The sequence below is a fragment of the Meles meles genome, chromosome 21 (assembly GCF_922984935.1).
Source record: "Meles meles chromosome 21, mMelMel3.1 paternal haplotype, whole genome shotgun sequence".
NCBI classification, from domain to species: Eukaryota; Metazoa; Chordata; class Mammalia; order Carnivora; family Mustelidae; genus Meles; species Meles meles.
The window spans coordinates 42,780,641-42,801,123 of NC_060086.1; the positions used below are offsets into that span (position 1 = coordinate 42,780,641).

At 63.2% G+C, this 20,483-nt stretch overlaps 2 protein-coding genes across 7 annotated transcripts in view; both read left to right on the plus strand.

The window, feature by feature from the left end:
* Window positions 1-18,440, plus strand: part of HAGH (hydroxyacylglutathione hydrolase) — a 28,406-nt gene extending 9,966 nt beyond the window's left edge. For 5 of the 6 annotated variants that reach the window (XM_045993314.1, XM_045993315.1, XM_045993312.1 and 2 more), the window contains 4 exons: window positions 173-276; window positions 503-604; window positions 6,406-6,485; window positions 6,947-7,138. In XM_045993314.1, coding sequence (XP_045849270.1) covers window positions 173-276; window positions 503-604; window positions 6,406-6,485; window positions 6,947-7,046 — 386 coding nt within the window. In that variant the 3' untranslated portion in view covers window positions 7,047-7,138. Of the gene's footprint in view, window positions 1-172; window positions 277-502; window positions 605-6,405; window positions 6,486-6,946; window positions 7,139-18,303 lie in introns of those variants that run through there. The other variant, XM_045993310.1, reaches the window with a different exon arrangement.
* On the plus strand, window positions 16,659-20,344 carry IGFALS (insulin like growth factor binding protein acid labile subunit). The gene is made up of 2 exons (XM_045993296.1): window positions 16,659-17,332; window positions 18,304-20,344. The coding sequence occupies exons 1-2, from the start codon at window positions 17,317-17,319 to the stop codon at window positions 20,094-20,096; spliced, it is 1,809 nt and encodes a 602-aa protein (XP_045849252.1). The 5' UTR covers window positions 16,659-17,316; the 3' UTR covers window positions 20,097-20,344.
* Window positions 20,345-20,483: the final 139 nt, after the last annotated feature.

The following is a 20,483-nucleotide window of genomic DNA, read 5'->3' on the forward strand; positions in this document are numbered from 1 at the left end:
TCGGCGCTAGGGCTGACGGCAGCGAAGGAAGGAGCGGGGCTGAGCAGCTGTTTGGGGGCTGCTGACCAGTGAGACGTGGGGGCTGGGAGCTGAGAGCTGGGGGTCAGGGTTTCTCGGTTTGTCGCCGTCCCGTGGGCGGCCCCCACAGGTCCCTGGCTGTGCTGTTTCTCAGGGGATACCTTGTTTGTGGCCGGCTGTGGGAAGTTCTACGAGGGGACAGCGGACGAGATGTACAGAGCCCTGCTCGAGGTCCTGGGCCGGCTCCCTCCACACACGGTAGGCGGCCCCCGGGAGAGCGGGCGGGCAGGCCGCTTCCCCTGGAAGGGAGGCGCTTCTGGTGACGCGTTTTTGTTGTCGTGGAACACGCACGCAGGCACTGTGTGCTGAGGGACGCCTCCGCGCCGGTCGCTAACGGGTGCCGGCCCGGAGCCCCGCGAGCCGTCTCCGAGGGGCCTGAGGGCACGTCCTGGGGACTTGGAGCTCACGGGCCTGTCTTCCTCAGAGAGTGTACTGTGGCCACGAGTACACCATCAACAACCTCAAGTTCGCGCGCCACGTGGAGCCCGACAACCCCGCCGTTCAGGAGAAGCTGGCCTGGGCCAAGGTGAGCGGGGCGCGCCGCAGGGCTGTGGGCGCCGGGCGGTGAGCGGGACGGGGCTCCCGGGAGCTCGGGGGGTCTGCGCCGCCGCACTCGGGGCTCCGTCTCCCGTGTGGGCACGAGGTGCTCCTCCTGGCCCCGGCTCGAGCTAGCGAGGAAGCCCCCGCCGTCTCGTTGGGATCCTCGCTGACCCTGGGGCCCGGGGCTGGCCCTGGGATCCTGCACTTCTAGCCGCTGCCTTGGAGGGGAGGCGGGCGCTGCAGGGCCCCGACCTGTGCTCCATGGGCCGGGAGGACGGCGAGTTAGCCTGGCAGCCTCCCGGGGCGGTGCAGGCGGGACAGCGGGAGCCCGACCGGGGCTGCGGGTCCGGGGCTGCTGGTCGGAGAGGCCTTTCTCTCTGTGGGGCGGGGCTGGCTTCTTGCCCCCGGGGCGCCCTCGGTGGGTGGCCGGGCTGTCCTGCCGGAGAGGGGGCGCCAGGGGGCCTCGCGGCAGGGCGTCCTGTTCCGTCCCGTGACCACGGCTGTCTCAGAGCTCCGGTGTTTAATGAATTGCCTGTATTTGTCAAGCATCTTCCCCAGTTTGCGGCCTGCGTGTGGGAAATGCTACCGGGAGGATTCGGACGCCGCGGACGTGAGCTGCCGGCACGGGGGATCCTTCCCCAGACGCCGGAGCCCCGGGCGCGTGTGCCGCACGGTGCTCTGTGACTTCGCGGCGGAGGCGGGCCCCAGGGCCCTTGCCCTGGCCGTCTGCACAGGCGGAGCCGCCTGCGTGGAGGAAGCTCGGAGGATCCTTCTCGCTCAGTGGGACGCACCCGACCCGGGCAAGCGGGACAGCTGCGTGACTCCTGACGCCGCCGCCTGGTGCCACTCCAGGGCGCCCCCTGCGTCCCCTGCGGCAGACCCCCGCCGCAGAGTCTCCCGCACACGGAGCCCTAGAATGCGGGTCACGGGCTCTTGTGCTCTGCACTTCCAGGCTGCGGCTGCTGTGACAGTGCCGCGGGGTCCGCTTGGCCCGGTCGGGGCGCCCTGGCTGACGGGGTGCCGCTGCCGCGGGGGTGACGCGGATGTCTGCTGCTCGTGGGCGCGGACACAGTCCGTACGGGCTCGCCCTCAGGACGATCCCAGGATGCTTCCGGTTGGTGGCACCGTTTGGCGTCCTCGCTGGGACTGCGCCACATGCGGTGTGGATGATTGACGAGTGAGCCCTTCCGCGCGGCACGCGCTGGCGTCTCTTTGTGTTTCCTGAAATGTTCGTTTCTCCCACGGCTGATGAGCTCCGTCTCTCACCGGCTCGCCGGCCTCTCACGGGTCGTCTTCTGCAGTGGATGTTCGAATCTTCCGTCCGGGAAAGACTCGGGCTGTCTTCCTGGTTGCAGGGATTCCTGTGTGTCCCGGAAACGGGTCTTTGTCAGGAATCTCTCTGATATTTCCTTCCCGTTTGTATGGCATTTTTTTTTTTCCTTTTTCCTTAACAGTGTCTTTTTGAGAATACAAATTTATACTTTTGGTGAAGATGCTTATTAATATTTTCATTTACACTTTTTGTGTCCTAAGAAATCTGTGCACGCCCCTTGTCAGACTCCGCTGCTCGGTCTGAGGTAAGGGTAGAAGGGCCTTTTTTTTTTTTAAAGTCTTTTTTTTTTTTTTTTAAGGCTTATTTATTTATTTATTTGACAGACAGAGATCACAAGTTGGCAGAGAGGGAGGCAGAGAGAGAGAGAGAGGAGAAGCAGGCTCCCCACTAAGCAGAGAGCCCGATGTGGGGCTCGATCCCAGGACTCTGGGATCATGACCTGAGTTGAAGGCAGAGGCTTTAACCCACTGAGCCACCCAGGTGCCCCAAAGGGCCTTTTTTTTTAAAATTCACATCCAGCCGCTCAATACCCTTTGTTGGAAACACTGTCTTTTCCTCGTGGGACTGCCGTGGCATCTCTGCCCAGTGAGATGGACGGTGTGGGCACGAGTCACTTCCGCACGCTCCCGTCTGTGCCCTTGTCTGTGGCGCTTCTCCGCTGGTAGCAGACGGGCCTGACTTCTGAAGCCTGTGGCGGGTCTAGGGTCGGGCTGTGTACGTCCCCTAACTGTAGACTTTCCTAAAATTGGTTTTGGCTCTTTTTTTTTTTTTTTTTTAAAGATTTTAGTTACTTATTTGAGAGAGAGAGAAAGCATGAGAAGGGGGAGGGGCAGAGAGAGAAGCCGACTCCCCGCTGAGCAGGGAGCCCGGTGCGGGACTCGATCCTGGGACTCCAGGATCATGACCTGAGCCGAAGGCAGACGCTTAACGGACTGACCCGCCCAGGCGCCCCAGTTCTGGCTCTTCTAAGTGCTTTGCATTTCCATATACAATATAAATTTTAGGACTGTCTTGTGAATTTTTAGCAAAAAAGTCGGCTTTGGATCGGGACTGTGTCATAACAAAGGATTTGGAGGGAACTGAGGTCGTGACCGTACTGAGTCTTTCCGTGACTGTGTTATCGCTTTCCACGGATCCAGCTCAGTAGTTTTTCTCAGCAATATTTTGTAATTTTCATTGTTATGGAAATTGTACATATTGTTAAATGTATCCTTAAGAAATTCATGTTTTTGGGTTTTATTGGAAGCGATTACTTGCTGAAGGCGTGAGAGATACAGGTGACTTTTGCATCGCGATCTTGTATCCACGGGACCTCGCTCGGCTCCCTTCTTCCGGCGTCTTTTCCGTAGACTCCTGAGCGCACAGTCACCTCCCCAACACGCAGAGACCGTTTTACTCTTTCATTTGCCATCTGTGCGCCTTTCATTGACTTGTCTGGGCCCCGCCCTGGCAGCGTCCCCCGGACAGCGTTAGAGAAGCAGCGACCGCGGACATCCCTGCCTCGTTCCCAGGCTCCGGGGAGAGCGTTTAGTCTTTCCCCGTCAGGTGCGATGGTAGCCGAGTTTTTGTAAATCTTAGGTTGATACAAACTCATCTGTATTCCTGGTTTCCCGAGAGTTTTGACACGAGTGGGTGTGGAATTTTGTGAACTGATTCTTGTCTTCAAGTTACGTGACGGTCCCCCGCGCTCTGCCGCGCTGCTCCAGCCTCTCCTGGGTCCCTGCCAGGGGCTGGTCTGTCGTTTTGTCGTCTTGGGACGCCGTGGGTGTTGGTGTCAGGGTGACGCTGGAAAGTGTTTACTCCCGTTTTGCAGAAGTTTCTCTGCGACACCGTTTGCTCCCGAGTGGTGGCATTTGCCAGGGAGGCCGCCTGGACGTGGATGCTTTTCTGTGCAAAAATCTTTGTGTCGTTGTTACGAATTAGTGTCTTTACGTAGGGCTGTTAGATTTTTACATCTTCCTGCGTCAGTTTTGTTAGCAGCTTGTGTCTTTCAAGGAATTTGCCCATTTTGTCAAGGTTTTCGGGTTAAGTGGCAGAATTTTCATTCTGGTCTTTTTACGCGTCAGCTCCGTGGTGCGTTAGCTCACGTGCAATGAGCTGCATCAAGTGAGCGAATGAGTGAACCCGGACAGACACACACACCAGGGGAACGACTGCCGGTGCAGTTGGGACAGAGGACGCTCCCGTCGTGTTCTCTCTGCAGTGGCTCGGCGACCCTCCTGTGTCGCACGCCCTGGACCTCAGTGCGTGTCTGCAGAGCCTCCGCCGCATCCCCGCGGATCTTCTCTCGCTCGGAGTGGGGGGGACGGGCTCAATGCTGGGGCGCCCACCCGCGGCTCATTGCTTTTCGCTGCCCAGCAGCGCCCACCGTGTGCTCGGGCCGCCTGTCACCTGTTCGCTCAGAGGCCACCGGGCACCAGTCGTTGGGCCGCGCACCCTTCCACGGCTCTCGGGGAGACACCCGGGCATGAAGCGGCCGCGGGCACCGGCGCGTGTCTGACGGGGGGAGAGACAGCCCGGTCGTCCTCCGGAGCGGCTCTTGTACGTTTCTCCTGGCGAGGTGGAGGCTCTGAGCCGTTCTGAGTCCCCAGGACTGCGCCTCGTCGTTCTTTCTGGTGTTAGTCAGTCTGATGCGTGCCGTGGAGTTATGTTGTAGTTTCGTTTCCTTTTATTTACTTACTTTTCAAGATTTTATTTATTTATTTGACAGACGGAGATCACAACTAGGCAGAGAGGCAGGCAGAGAGAGAGAGGGGGAAGCAGGCTCCCTGCTGAGCGGAGATGCAGGGCTCGATCCCAGGACCCTGGGACCATGACATGAGCCGAAGGCAGAGACTCAACCCACTGAGCCACCCACGTGCCCCAACATTGTGGCTTTAATTTGTATTTCCCTAGTGTCTAATAATGTTGAACGTCTTTTTATGTGCCATTGGCCATTTTGTGAAGGGTTTGTTCAAGTCTTTTGGCCATTTAAAAAACTGGATCATCTCCTTTAGGTAAGAGGATTTTCTTTCTCTCTTTTTTGGTAAATTTGTCAGATAGTTTATCCCATTCCATGACTTGCTTTTTATTTTTATTTTAATTTTGTCTTTCATTGTTTTATTTGTTGAATTAACATACAATGTATTATTAGCCCCAGGGGTTCAGGCTGACACACTCCGCTGCAACTACCTTCCCCAGTGTCCATAACCCACGCTCCCCCCGACCCCCTCCCCCCGGCCACCCTGTTTGTTTGGTGAGATTAAGAGTCTCGTGGTCTGTCTCCCTCCTGATCCCATCTGGTTTCATAGTTTCCCTCCCTTCCCCCGACAGCCCCACTGCCTGGCTCTCAACTTCCTCATGTCAGAGAGCTCATGTGAGAATTGTCTTTCTCTGATGGACTTATTTCGCTCAGCACGATACCCTCTAGTTCCATCCACTTCGTTGCAGATGGCAAGATTGCGTGTCTTTTGATGGCTGCGTAGTATTCCGTTGGTATATAGACCGCGTCTTCTTTATCCCTTCCTCTGTGATGGACATGTAGGTTCTCTCCATAGTTTGGCTAGTGTGGACGTTGCTGCTATAAACATTCGGGTCCCTACATGCGTATCTTTGGGGTAAATACCCAGTAGTGCGATCGCTGGGTCGTAGGGCAGCTCTGTTTTCAACTTTCTGCGGAGGCTCCGTGCTGTTTTCCAGAGCGGCCGCAGCGGCTTGGGTTCCCACCAGCGGCGCAGGAGGCTCCCTTCCCCGCATCCTGGCCTTCCCTGACTGGTGGACTGCAGCCACTCTGACTGCTGTGCGGGGGATCTCGCTGTGGTTTTGATGTGACTTCCCTGTGGCTCGCTTTTTATTCACAGTGCGTTTTGAAGAGTAAGGATTTTTAATTCTGATAAAGTCCAGCATGTTACATTTTTTATGGTTCATGCCTCTTCTAAGAAATACTCGACTTTCCCAAGGTCAGAATTTCTCCTTTGTTTCCCTTAAGTTGATCATCGAGGCGCTGCGCTCAGAGCAGGTGGCACCGGTGACCCGTGCTCCCGCCCTTTACCGTTCGTGTCAGTTTCGTGGTCTTTTCTTTTTTTCTTGTTTTTCCATTTGCCAAGCTGCCTGGCAAACGGCTCTTCCTGGGTCTTCATCCTTGGGAGCCCGTGGAGGGGACACCCTGCCAAACGCCCCGCAAGGGGAGCTCCCCACCCCCGTGTCGTCTGTGTGGCTGCGGGCTGTTCTCCCGTAAAACACAGACTTCGTGTTAACGAGAAGAGTTCCAAGCCTTGGCGCCAAGACAGCAGGGGGAGGAGGGGCAGGTTGGTGGCGGCAGCCGGGACGCTTGGGTGTCCACAGCAAGAGGAGGAGCGGCCTGTCCTCACACTGACCCCCTCCGTTCCCTTCGCCTTCGGAGCTGGGCGACGTCTGAAGGTACGGAGATGTGCCTTCGCAAGTCCCCGCGCAACAGCGGCTTCTGTCCCCTGCAGGAGAAGTACAGTGTCGGCGAGCCCACGGTGCCGTCCACCATCGCCGAGGAGTTCACCTACAACCCGTTCATGAGAGTGAGGTGAGGGGGCTCCGGGGATGCCCGTGCCCCTGCCCTGCAGCCCCGCGTGCCGGAGGCCGCCCTGGACTCTGCATCAAGTAGAGCGTGGCCTCGGGTGCGCGCCCTCTTCTCGGAAGGGGGTGCTTTCCTTGGGCCCTGGCGAGGGTTTGGGATCCTGACCCTGGAGTCCGGATCCATAGGCGGGTGACGTACAGTCCCTGGCGGGGGGCGGGGTCTCAGGAAGCTGCCCCCCGGGCCTGCCGGACGCCAGTGGGGGGTTGGTGTCCCCGCTGTCCGGGTCGCCGGCAGGACGGCTCGGCCAGCATAGCACGACCCCACGGTTGGGACACGCGGCTGGCCGCTGCTGTAGCATTTCGCGTTTTCAGCTTGTCCCAACCTGCGCTGGCTCTTGCGGTCCCCGGCGCCCTGCGGGGGCATGGGGGCAGGGGGCGCGCGTGCAGCCTGGCGTTGGGCTTCCGCAGGGAGAAGACGGTGCAGCAGCACGCCGGGGAGACGGAGCCCGTGACCACCATGAGAGCCATCCGCACGGAGAAGGATCACTTCAAGGTGCCCCGGGACTGAGGAGGCCTGGGGCGCCCCTGGCCGCCGCCCCCCTCACGCACATTTGGGTATTCAGATGTTTTAGATAAATTTCTTGTCGGGAGTGCAGGAAATCCAGTGTTGGCTTCATTTAAATTGACTTCAGAGCCTTCGCTTGGTTGCCGGTGTTGGAGCAGTTACCAAGGCAGTCGCGGGCGCTCCCGGACGCTGCTGGCGGACTGTGCCGCCGGAGGGGGGGAAACCCGGGCGCGCGGACGAGGCTCGGGGTGCGGCCAGACCCGGGCACAGGGTGGGCAGGAAGGGCTGTTTCCGGCCGGCTCGTTTCTGCATCTCGAGGTCTTCCCCGGTTCCGGATGGTGTCCTTCTGGCTTGGATCTGTGGGGAAGAACCGTGCCCGGGGCTCCCCTCCAGCCGAGGTGGTCTGTCGCCCCCTCCCCAGACGTCCTTGGCCGCTGAGGTCGTGTGTCAGGTCCTGGGTGGGCCCCGGTGCTGCAGGGCTGGGAGGCAGAGTCCTTCCTGTGCCAAGATGGTGACCCCTAGATGAGCCAGAGGCCCCTGAGATGTCATCGCGGAGCCGGGTTTGCACGGGACCTTCTAAATGTTTCGTAGCACAGCTCTGACGTAGCCTGGGCGTCTCGGGCCGCGTCACGGTGCTGATCGGCTGCACCGGTCCACGCTGGCATGTGCACGTCCGGGGTGGACCCGTGGCGGCCCTGCCAGTGTCCCTGTCCCTGGTGTGTGTGTCCCCTCCCGCCGGCATCCCGCACAGTCCCCTGCTCTTAGTCCCGGGGCTCCCAGCTGCGCATGGAAATGTCAGTGAGAAGACGATATTCACGACATACACTGAGCCTAGAGAAAACCACGGCCCTCTCTCCCCAGAGCCCAGAGCTCCGAACAGGAGCCGTTTCCCTTCGCGCGTGTCGTCCTTGGTGACGGGGTCCTGCTGGGCAGCCCCACGGGCTCTGGGCCTGCAGCTGGGCTGCCTGTGGGGCCAGACCCGTGGCTGCGGTCGTGCAGCTCTGACACGCTCTCGCATCCACACTGCGTGCTGGCACGCGTGGGCCGTGGGCATGTTGACTTGGGGGAAGGTTCTGGCCCCCCGGAAGTGTGAACCATGCCCGCCGCACCCATGTGCGGACCGCCGCAGGGCTGGTCCACCGCCACCCGGGAGCCTGGGTCCCTTCCATGTGCGTGCGGGCCCCTCGGGCTTCCTCCCCTGGCCGCTGCTTTGCTCAGGGGCCCCGCGTTTCTCCTGGGCTCTGCTGCTCCTGGGGCTCCCAGGGCCCTTGTTTCCCGCCACCTGTGTCGGCAGTCGTCTCCCAGGTGGCTGCTGGCCGCGCGCTCCGGCGTCCCGTTGAAGAAATCCTGACCTGTGGTCAAGCTCACGGTCTGAGGTCACCTTTCCCCCTCCGCTGCCTTCCCACCCGTCCCCCCAGGAGTCGTGTGCGCGCTTCTGACCCCTGGGTCCGTGGTTCCCGGGAAGATGTTGTCACGCTGGTGGCCAGCAGTCTGCACCCCGGGGTGGGGGCCCAGGCGTCTGTCCCTCTTGCTGGTGCGCAGTACAGGCCTGGGGGAGCAGCGCGCAGGACAGGGCTGCGGCCCCACAGCCCATGTTCCTACAGCCGCGGGGTAATTCTCTGTTTCCGGGAAGGGACAGAGCCCAGCTTTGTCCTTCAGGAGGGTCTTGGGCATTTGCCCTTATAAACAGTGATGTTTACGGCCAGGGTCGGACGGGAGCGACGCTGGATGCACCGCGTCTCTGGACTGGCTGTGACCGACACGCCGCCTGTCCAGCATCACGGCCCCCGCGGCTCTCCGTGTTGGGAAACCAATTCTCCTGCTGTGTTCCCGGGTCTGCGTGGCCCTGCAGCCGAAGGGGTCGGTCCCCAGCAGACTGCTCTGGCCTCCGGCAGCGGCGACCGGCCCGGGCTTCCTCGGGGGCAGCGTGGTGCTGCTCGGCTGCACGGGTCCACGCTGGCGAGTCCCCACGGCCTCCTGGCCGCCCTGTCGGATGCCGCCACCGACCCCGCTCGCTCAGGCCCTCGCGGGATGGCTCCTAGAAGGCTGAGAAGTGCTGCCGTTGGGTGTGATTACAAAGGGTACAAAGCAGGACCCCTGGGCGAGGTCTGGGGGTCCCAGGGTGCAGAGCTGCGCGCTCTGTAGAACACGGGGGCCACCCTCCTGGCACGTCTGAGCTTGTGTCGAGGGGCTGTGTGGTGTCGCTGCGTCGTCCCTGGGATCACTGGCCCTATGCGTGGTGTGACCGTCCCGTGTCAACCCCAGCGTGGAGGGGCTCCTGTGAGCAATGGTCTCCCTGCCACACACCCTGTGGGGAGTTCCAGGGGCTCTGAGGGCCCCCGCCCGAACCAGGGAAAGGGCGGACAGACCACCAGCCAGCAGATGCCTTCCCCGTGGGAGCTGACGGGCCTGGAGGCCAGCTCTCTGGGAACGACCCGTCCCTGGTACTCGGCCCTTGACACGGTTGTAAGTGCGTCTTTTTATTACTGACGTATGATGTATTGTTTGCCCCAGGGGTAGAGGTGTGAGTCGTCAGTCTCACAACTCACGGCACTCACCGTGGCACGTGCCCTCCCCGATGTCCCCCCCTCCCCTCCAGCAAGGCTCCGCTGGTTTTCTGAGATGAAGCGTCTCTTACGGTTTATGTCTCTCTGCTTGCGTCTTGTTTCACTCTCCCTCCCTCCCTGCCCCACGATCCTGTCTTGTCGCTCGAATTCCTCGTGTTAGGAGACTGTGTGAGGATTGCCTTTCTGTGACTTACTCCACTCAGCGTCGTACCCTCTAGTTCCATCCACGTCGTGGCAAACGTCAAGATTTTGGGGTTTTGTTTTGTGTCTGGGTGCGTGACACTCCGGGGTGTGTGTGTGTGTCCGTCCATCCGTGTGCGCACACACACACATCTTCAGCCATCTGTCTGTCGACGGACATCTAGGCTTTCCGCAGTTTGGCTGTTGTGGACGTGAGCGGGGTCTCTGAGTCACTCCGGCATCGGGAGCGCAGAGAAGCGCCGTCAGCTTCGCTCCCGGGAACCTACTCCTCCCACCTGAGCTCCGAGTCCCTCGTGAACTTCTGTGGTCACTGCTGGGACTTTCGCTCCCTGGGTCTCTCGCACTGCGGAGAGGTGAGCAGGCCCACGGCCTTCGTCCCCACCTCAGGGATGGGCTTCACAGACCTGAGCGCGGCTGCTGGGCGGAGGCTGACTGCTCTGGGGGTTCGGTGTGAACAGAGCGCCTGTCCTTGGGGAGCTTCTGTCCTGACAGGGGGACCTGGCAGCCGGGTCGGGCGGAGGGAGCATGGGAGAAAACCGGGCCAGGAGCAGCCAGCGTCGTGGCTGGGCAGGCCTCACTGAGTGGTGCCGTGAGCAAGTGAAGGCTCATAGCAGTGAGCCTTGCAGATACCTAGAGAGAAAAGCAAGTGCCAAGGCCCTGGGGCACGGCTGTGGCTGAGGCGTGAGGAGCAGCGGACAGGACACAGGTCCTTGGCGCCCACATGAAGTTGGGAGCCAGCAGGCGGAGCGGCCCCGACCAGCGTTTTTCCGAGGGCTGTGGCGAGGCTGCTGGACTGGCGAAGGGGTGCCCGTGAGCAGAGTGAGAGCCCAGCCCCTGCCCCAGGGGTCTGTGCCGTGAGTGCGGGGTTGCAGGGAGACAGGAGCTTGGAGAAGGCCCGTGAGGCTGGGTTTGGGCAGCAGGAGGCCAAGGTGCCTGTGAAGCTTCCCGGGGCGGGGCAGTGGGCAGAGGAGGGTCAGGGTAGGTCCAGGCCGGAAACGTACCCTGGGAGGTGGCCAGCGTGTGGGGGCGGCCTGCGGGACACACACAAGTGTGGCCAGAAGTCACCCCGGACGGGAACGGGGTCTCCTCACGCAGTCTCCTCGGCGGACTGCGCAGCCCCGCTCCCGGCGAGCCGCCGCTTGGGCCTCCCACGGCCGGCCGGGCCGGACGCCTCCTCGCGTGAGCGCGCTCGGGAGTCTGAGGAAGGGGAACTCCGCGCGAGCCTGGGGTTCCCGGCAGCCGCCGCCGCCTGGGGAGGCGCCTTTCTTCCCAGGGTTTTCTTCTTCCGTTTTAAAGTAGCTCCACACCCACGTGAGGCTCGAACCCGCAAGCCGGAGGGCCAGCCGCACGCTTCCCGACCGACCGAGCGCCCCTCCCGTCTCCGCTGCTCCGGCTGTCGTCTCCGCACGGGCGGTCACGCTGCAGACCTGCCTGCGCAGCTGGCGTGGGGCGCCGAGGGGCTCCGCTGGTTTCTCTCCCTCGTGTCCTCCCTGCCACGGGCCGCCGTCCTGTCCGGCACGAGCGCAGAGACTGGGCGTTGGCCGCTCTCGCTCGGACGCCTGGCCCCTGAGCCCGGGCTCCTGTTGCCCTCAGAGGGGTTTTCTTGGAAACCGTCTGCCTCAGGCCTCTGACCTGTCTTCCCGGGTGGGGTCCGTCGGCTCCGGGTCACGTGCTGGCCCCGCGTGGCCCGCTCCTGTGCCGCTAGGAAATCGCTCGGGCTTTACCCATCTTCAGAATGTTCTGTTTATGAGTGAGGGTCACAGCAGTGAGCCAGGCGTACCGTTCGGGGGCACCCCCACACCCCTACTAACCCTAAACCTTTCACAGACCCATAGAAGGTTTCTCCGGGTCCACCACCTCCTACGGACGCCGAGCCCGCATCGGAGCAGCAGAGAGGCCTGGGAGGCGGTGGCTCCCGGGGCGTCTAGGACAGGCCGGGGCACTATGTGCCCCCAGGACTCCGCACAGGCTCAAGCCCGTCTGGGTCCCACTGTGGCCGGCTGGGGGGAGTGTTGCAGGGGGCAAGGACGCAGGACGCCGTGACTTTTCGCCTCCTTCCCTGGCCCAGAGCGGTTTCTCATTTTTTCAGCTCGCGTTCATAGCTCAACCTGACTTAACAGGCTCCGTCAGAGCGACGGACGGTCGTGTCTGAACGGGGGTGGGGGTCCCTGCGGAAGAACACGGCTTTACACCTGGCCCTCTAAGTAATTATGTAATTCAGAGACTGAGTGGAAAATAGGTTACATAACAAGAATCGGGGACTCTTTTTAAATTTTATTTATTTTTTAAAAAGATTTTTATTTATTTATTTATTTATTTATTTTTTATTTGACAGAGAGAGATCACAAGTAGGGAGAGGCAGGCAGAGAGAGAGAGAGGAGGAAGCAGGCTCCCCACTGAGCAGAGAGCCCAATGCGGTGCTCGATCCCAGGACCCTGGGATCATGACCTGAGCCAAAGACAGAGGCTTAGCCGACTGAGCCACCCAGGCGCCCGGGGACTCTTTTTTTAGTTAAAAGATTTAAAGATTTGAAGGGCGCCTGGGTGGCTCGGTGGGCTAAGCCTCTGTCTTTGGCTCAGGTTATGATCTTGGAGTCCTGGGATCGAGCCCCACATCAGGCCCTCTGCTTGGGGGGCCCCCCAACCTGCCTCTCTGCTTACTTGTGATTTCTCTCTGTCAAATAAATAAAATCTGTAAAAATGTAAAAACTGAGAGAGCGAGCGAGCACGTCGGGGAGGGGTGCGGACTCCCCCGGAGCGTGAAGACCAGGGCGGGACTCAATCTCGCATTCCTGAGATCATGACCTGAGCCGAAACCATGAATCGGACGCCTCACCGACCGAGCCAGCCAGGCACCCTGAGACACGGAGGCTGACATTCTCCCGCAGCGGTAGAAGGTCCGGAGGATCATCACCCAGGACGCCCAAGGCGCAGAGCGCTCGGCCACGGAGCCCGCCTGTGCTCAGATCCGCCCCCCACGTGCATTCTCCAGCCCGGACCCCGTGGGAGCCACGAAACCAGTCACAGTGAGTTTTAACAGAGCAAAGGGAGTGTGTCGGCTTGCTCGAGCGGAATGAGCTCCCCGCGGCAGAGTGAGGTCTGGCAGCCCCCGCCTCCAGAAGGAACGACTGTCGGCACAGGACGGCACGCGGTCGGAGCCGTGGACGCGGCGCGCGCTCCAGCACACACTAGAGCCGCAGCCACAGAGACGACCGGCCCGGCCCCTGCGCGAGGGCCCGCCCGTGCGTGAAGCAGGACAGAGAAAATGGACGTGGCGGGCACACCGACGTGCGTGGGACACGCGTCTGCACGGCAAGGAGAGGCTTCTAGTTAAACCAGAGAAGAGAGCAAACAAAACAAGAAGGAAGCAGAAGAAAAAGGAAAATCAGCAAAATAGAAAAAAACCCCAAAAGTTAATTCTTTGAAAAGATCAAGAGACCGACAAACCCACCGTCACACTGGCCAACACAGAACACACACGTCTCCAGAATCCCGCAGGAGGGGACGGCGCCAGCCTCTCCCTGCACGGGAAGAAGCACCCGCGAGCCGGTCCTCGAGGCCAGAAGTCAGACCCCAGCTGCTCTGGGCCGCCGAGCTGCTTCCTCCCGGAGGCCCCGGAGAGCCTCCCCGCCGCCTGGTCCTCCTGCCAGAGGTGCCCCCGTTCCTTGGCTCCCAACGTCCCTCCCGCAGATGCTAACACCAGCAGCTGTAGGTGAAGCACCCCCCCCCCCCCGCCACTGTCAAGGACCTTTGTAACGACACTGGGTCCGCCTTCACCCCTTTTTGCTGTGTCTGGACACGGTCGTAACTGTAGGGGTCAGGATGGCTGCCCCCCCTCCAGAGCATTTTTGCTGTCACAGCTTCCGAAATCACGGCGACCCCGGGATGCTCACCTCTAAAACCAGGAGCGAGGTGCAGCCGGTCTCGGTGTGGTGCTGGCCGCAGGCTGGGAAAGAAAAAGGAGAAATGTCATTCCCCGATGAGATGACCCCCCAAGGAGCTAATCCTAGGGACCCAGAGACACCCACAACCCAGCGCTGGCAAGTTCGTTCAGCCATATCCTGGGACACCAGAGTAGGAAAAACAAAATCCACTCCATTTCCACGTGCTGGGAACAGGTGTTCATGGAAGGAAGACGGCTCCGTCCACGGCAGCACCACACTACAGATCCTCCGGAAGGACCGCATGGAAAACAGCTCCAGATTCGTGACGATCTAAGTCAATGGAAGGTGCCCCACACCCCTCGGCTGGCAGATCGTCGTCATCTGGTGTGAGGCACCTGGAAAGCATGAGCCAGAGAAAAGCCAAACCAGCGAGGCGGCTTCGTCAAAACAAACCTCTGCATTCCAGGAGGCTCTACACCCAGAGACGGGGACCCGAGGTGACCTCGAGTCTGATGCTTCACTGACTGAGCCACCCACGTGCCCCATTTTTTAAAAAACGGCCGAGCCACAGACTGGGAAAAATGCTCGCAAATGCCATACCCGATAGTCCAGTCTCCGAACTCAGGAAATGAGGGAAAAGCCGGCCAGCCCTCGAGAGTGCGCCCCCGGGAAGGCAGCGCTGAGAGCCGGGGCAGGGGCCGAGGGTGGGCTGGGCCGCGGGGCGAGGAGCTGTGGGACGGAGTGAGCTGTGGGACGCGAGCTTAGCCCGTGCGGCTCTGCGGCTCAGGGGGATGGGCTTGAGCCCCATGCTGGGAGCAGAGGTGACAAAGTCTTGTAACTGTCACACCTAAACACACGTGAGCCAGCAGCTCCCCTGGAAGAATGTGCCCAAGAGGCTGGAAATGCACGTCCGCACCGAGAGCCATAGCTGAAGGCTCGCGACAAGGTCCAGGCAGCCCCCGACAGAGGCGCCCCCACGGCGGTCAGCTCAGCGGGCGGAAGGAGCTAGCGGCGGCCCCTCCCTGCCACCCACCCCGGGGGCCACAGCACTGCGCGTGCTTGCAGCAAGCCCGCTCGCCAGCCACGGGCAGACACGAGTGTCACCCTTGGGCCGGCCCCACTGCAGGGGCCCCGGGGCCACTGCAGGGGAGGACTGTCGGGGCGGGCGTCGCACTCGGCAGCACCTTTAGGGAGCTCTCAGCCCGGACAGCAAAACTGAGGCAGACCAAGGAGGGAAACGTATGGAAAAGTGGCGGCCAGCTAGGAAACCCACACGCCTCGCGGGCGATCGGAACAGAAACGCGCCACAGTGCTGAGCAACCCCAGGTCAGAGCTAGAGCAGGGACGACGTGGGGTGTGCGGGGGTCCGTTCCGCACAGACCTCAGCACAGCCCGCACTCTCGCGGGCTCTGGTTCCGGCCCAGACTCGGGCGAGCCGCTGGCTCCGTCTAGCAGGGCGCACACGGGTCCCCGGCCGCGGAGCCAAGCTGCTCTGGGGGGAGCCGTACTCTGCAAGGGACAGAGACATTGTCCACCACGAGGCTGGTGGGCACAGTCCCCGACGTGCCCCACGGCGCTTCGAGAGCATCACGTTAAAGTCCACGTGCGAGAGGAACCGAGAAACCCCCACGTCCTGAGGACTCCTGCTCGGCACAGAGTGACTCAGGAAACTGCGATCCAACGAACTCTTGCCAAAAATGACAGAGAGCGCGGCCAGGCGAGCCCCAGGACGAAAGGACACGCTGCGCCGGCCCCCCCCGAATGACTTGCATCCAGACTGACTTTGAGAACACAGATCGGACTGAGCCATCACCAGAAATCAGCAAGAGACACACAGGCCCTTCACGGGACAGGACAGTCCCCCGGCTGACGAACCTCGGGCTGCAGTCCCCCTGGTGTCTGGAAAGCACGGAACGAAAGCCAGCGTCCAGTGACCTTCGGGGCTTGTGAACAGACAGGATGGCACTGGGTTGGGCAGGGCACCCCTGGGCGCCAGGAGGTGGGGACCCACTAACCGCTTGGAAAGTCCGGCCTCACCTGCCAAGAAGACACGCACCTGGGTCCCAGCACGTCCACGGAGGACCCACAGGCCTGCAGCACTGGGCCCGCGGGCAGCAGGCGGGTGAGCGAGGATGTGGGGACGGCTGTGTGTCCAAGCTGCCTGAGTCCTGTGCCTCACGAGCAGCCAGGCCAGGGCTCGCGTGGGACCCCCATCCACATGATGGTTGGAAGCACGTGAAACCTGACACCTCGGGGAGAGCCTCGGTGGCCGGCTCCCTGAGTGGCCGGGGCAGGGAGGGACCCGGGGTGGGGGCGGAGTGCGGGTGTTGCCATGGGGGTGGCCACGGGGGCGCAGCCGGCTTTACAGAAAGCCCTGTCCCTGCGGAGGGCTCCGGGAACGTGCTGAGTCGGCACCTGGGGCTGCGGTGACGCGTGTTTACCTGGTCAATTTCTGGGCGTGCACCTTCTCTGGCGGATCTATAATTTCTCAGAACAGAGGCTGAGAACCGACCTGGAAATCAATCAAAGCTCAATAAAGGGAGAGATAAAGCTAAAGCCGTCCCCCACGCTCGGCACCCGGAGCTGTGGGCCAGGCAGGGGTGAGGCAGGAGTGGGGGAACGGAGAGGGGTGCTGCGGGTCCCCCTGGCCCTCTGCGGGGCTGCGGACCTGCCCCCTGACCGGGAGGTACACTGGAGTCTCCCGAGGCTCCCTGAACCTTGCCCTTCCTCTCGAGGGGAGCCTGGCCGTGCCCTCGTCTGTCGGCCTCTGCCGAGGACTCCTCCCCGACTGTGCCCGCCGTGCCCAGGGTGGATGGACGAGGGGGCGCAGGGCTCCCCCTGCTTGAGCAGCGAGGGGCCATGCCGGCTGTCAACCTTCTTCCGGGCCTGACCTGGGACTGACCTGAGGTCAGACTCTGGGCAGCCATCCTGTGCAGCGCGGGCTGGTCAGGGCCCCACGGGAGCTCTGGAGGACAGCCTGAGTCCCAAAGCAGGTGGAGGTTGGTCCTGCAGCACAAGACCCGGCCCCCAAGGCCAGGCCTCCCTCCACCCTTCCAGGGAGGGCAGTGCTAGGGAAAGCAAACACAAGGGGGCCGGGGACCCTGCCCTGGGTTCCTAGAAGAGGATGGGGGAGGAGGAGTGACCAGACACCAGCTGACCCTGAGGTCCCAGAAGCTGAGGCTGGGCAGGGCCCCAGGGAGGCCTGATGAGGACCCCACCCAGGTTGTTAGGAAATGGGCAGGGGGAAGGAGGGGGGGGTCAGCGTGCCAGGCCCATCTCCCACTTAACTCCCACGTGGCCGTCTGCTGAGCGGGAGGTCCCCTGCAGCTGCCCGAGGGGCCCCCACCGAGGGGCAGAGGGCCAGCCAAACCTCAAGGTGGCTCTGGGGGGAAGGCAGCCCCCCCAGCCTCTCCCCTGTGCCATTGGTGTCCTGGGCATTTGGGGCTGACACTGGGCGCCGGGCTCGAGAGGGTTAACGGCAGCGGGCCAGCAGGGCTGGGCTGGGCTGGCCAGCCACAGGGTGCTGGCGGCCCCGGCCGTGGGGAAGTCAGAGGGCAGGAGCGGCCGGCCCCAGCAAACGCACCCAGCTTGCGGCCCGCCTACAGTCTGCTCTGCACGCGGGATGGCCCTGCCTGGAGGTGAGGTGCGCCGAGGCCCCCAGTCCCTCGCTCTGGGGGAAGCCAACCCTGTGCCTCCGAGGCCTGGGGCTGCCCTGCAAGGGCCCATCTTGGGGGGCTGAGAGTGCCAGGGCCACCGCAGGGGTGCCCTGGGATGTGCCCTCAGACGGCCCAGGTTCCCTCAGCCCCCCCCGGGGACCCCTCCCTGGGCTGGACTGCTGCCCCCACAGCCCCTCAGAGGCCCGGCGTGGCCTGTGCAGGTGGGTGTGGGGCGCCTCTCGCACGGCCTCCGGCCTCGCCTGGACAGCCCGCACCGTCTGAGGGCAGGGATGAGCCCTGACTCGGTGGGCAGCCCAGCGCGTGCGCAGGTTTTGGGGTGCTGTTGGGGTGGGACCCAGCGTCCTCTGTCCCGAGACACCCCGACCCTTGGTGAGTTGAGGGCGCAGAGTCCCCATCTGCCCTGAGGCAGGCGCCGTGCTCCTCTCCCGGCACGGGTGCTCCGACGTTCCTGCACCCAAGGCAGACTCCTGGGAGCACGTGGGAGGGAGCCCCTCGCTCCGGGAGCCTCACTGCGGCGGCGCCCACCCGCCCACCGGCCGCTCTCCAGGGCAGGAGCACGTACCCCACCCGGGCCGCCCGTCGGTCCACCTGCCGGCACGGCCCCACCCGAGTGCCCACACCGGGCCGCGCACGGCCAGGCGCCCCTACCGCAGCTCCCTCCAGAACGGGCGTCGCTACCCCAGCGGGCCTGCAGGGTGGAAAGGGCAGTCAGTTCCAAGCTGGACCACGTCCCGGTTGTCCTAACCGGGGCTCCACGTCCGAACCAGGCCGGGAGAGCGCAGCTCTGAGCTCCCACCTCTCTCCGGGCTGCGAGCACTGCGGCCGCTCTCAGTCACGTGCTGCGGTCCAGGCGCCGAGTTCCATGCTGTAGCGTGTGGGCAGGCGGCGGCCCTCGCCCTGGGGCTCAAGTCCTCTGGCCCCTCTCCCTGCAGGAGGCCCAGTCCTGGCCGTGCTGCTGGTCTCGTGGGTGGCGCTGGGCCCCTGCAGCCCGGAGGGAGTGGAGAACGGGGCCGCGGGGGCCGCCGAGAGCCCGCAGTGCCCGGCCGTGTGCACCTGCGGCCACGACGACTTCGCGGACGAGCTCAGCGTCTTCTGCAGCTCCCGCAACCTCACGCGGCTGCCGGACGGCATCCCGGGCGGCGCCAGGGCCCTGTGGCTGGACGGCAACAACCTGTCCTCCATCCCCGCCGCCGCCTTCCAGAACCTCTCCAGCCTCGCCTTCCTCAACCTGCAGGGCAGCGGGCTGGCGAGCCTGGAGCCGGGGGCGCTGCTCGGCCTGCAGCGGCTGCAACACCTGCACCTGGAGCGGAACCAGCTGCGCGGCCTGGCGGCCCGCACCTTCCTGCACACGCCGGGCCTGGCCTCGCTCGGCCTCAGCAACAACCTGCTTGGCCGGCTGGACGAGGGCCTCTTCCAGGGCCTGGCCGGCCTCTGGGACCTCAACCTCGGCTGGAACAGCCTGGCCGTGCTGCCCGATGCCGCCTTCCACGGCCTGGCCGGCCTGCGCGAGCTGGTGCTGGCGGGCAACAGGCTGACCTACCTGCAGCCCCCGCTCTTCTGCGGCCTGGCTGAGCTGCGCGAGCTGGACCTGAGCAGGAACGCCCTGCGCAGCGTCAAGGCCAACGTGTTCGTCAAGCTGCCGCGGCTGCAGAAGCTCTACCTGGAGCGCAACCTCATCGCCGCCGTGGCCCCCGGCGCCTTCCTGGGCATGAAGGCGCTGCGCTGGCTGGACCTGTCGCACAACCGCGTCAGCGGCCTCCTGGAGGACACCTTCCCCGGCCTGCTGGGTCTGCATGTCCTGCGCCTGTCGCACAATGCCCTGGCCGGCCTGCGGCCGCGCGCCTTCAAGGACCTGCACTTCCTGGAGGAGCTGCAGCTCGGCCACAACCGCCTGCGGCAGCTGCCCGACAGGGCCTTCGAGGGCCTGGGCCAGCTCGAGGTGCTGACGCTCAATGACAACCAGATCCGCGAGATCGAGGCGGGCGCCTTCGCGGGCCTCCGCAGCCTGGCGGTCCTGAACCTGTCCGGGAACTGCCTGCGGACGCTGCCGCCGCAGCTCTTCCTTGGCCTGGGCCGGCTGCACAGTCTGCACCTGGAGCGCGGCTGCCTGGGCCGCCTCCCGCCGCACGCCTTCGCGGGCCTCTCGGGGCTGCGCCGCCTCTTCCTCAAGCACAACGGCATCGTGGCCGTGGACGAGCAGGGCCTGGGCGGGCTGGCCGAGCTGCAGGAGCTGGACCTCACGGCCAACGAGCTCACGCACCTGCCGGGCCAGGCGTTCCAGGGCCTTGGCAAGCTGGAGTACCTGCTCCTCTCGGGCAACCGGCTGGCGGCGCTGGCGGCGGACGCCCTGCGGCCCCTACAGCGCGTCTTCTGGCTGGACGTGTCACACAACCGCCTGGAAGCCCTGCCCGAGGCCGACCTGCCCCAGCTGCGCTACCTGAGCCTCCGGAACAACTCCATGCGGACCTTTACGCCGCACGCCCCGGGCCTGGAGCGCCTGTGGCTCGAGGGCAACCCCTGGGACTGCAGCTGCCCGCTCCGGGCCCTGAGGACCCTGGCCCTGCAGCAGCCCAGCGTCGTGCCGCGCTTCGTGCAGGTGGCGCCGGAGGGCGATGACGGCCAGCCGCCCGCGTACGCCTACAACAACATCACCTGCGCCAGCCCCCCGGGCGTCTTGGGCCTCGACCTGCGCGACATCGCTGAGGCCCACTTTGCTCACTGCTGACCGAGGCGTGGTCTGGCCCGATGCCGCCCCGGGGTCACTGTGGCGGCCCCCTCTGCTGGTGTGGGCACCGCTGCCGCATAGGCCCCGGCTCCCCTCAGCTGTCCCTCACTAAAAGCCATCTGACGGGGCGTCTGGGTGGCTCAGTGGGTTAAGCCTCTGCCTTCGGCTCAGGTCATGATCTCAGGGTCCTGGGATCGAGCTCCGCATCAGGCTCTCTGCTCAGTGGGGAGCCTGCTTCCTCCTCTCTCTGCCTGCCTCTCTGCCTACTTGTGATCTCTGTCTGTCAAATAAATAAAATCTTTAAAAAAAAAAAACAAACAACCAGGCACCTGACACACGTGTGTGACCACAGGAGTACAGCTCTGGGGATGGGGGAGGAAAGCTCGG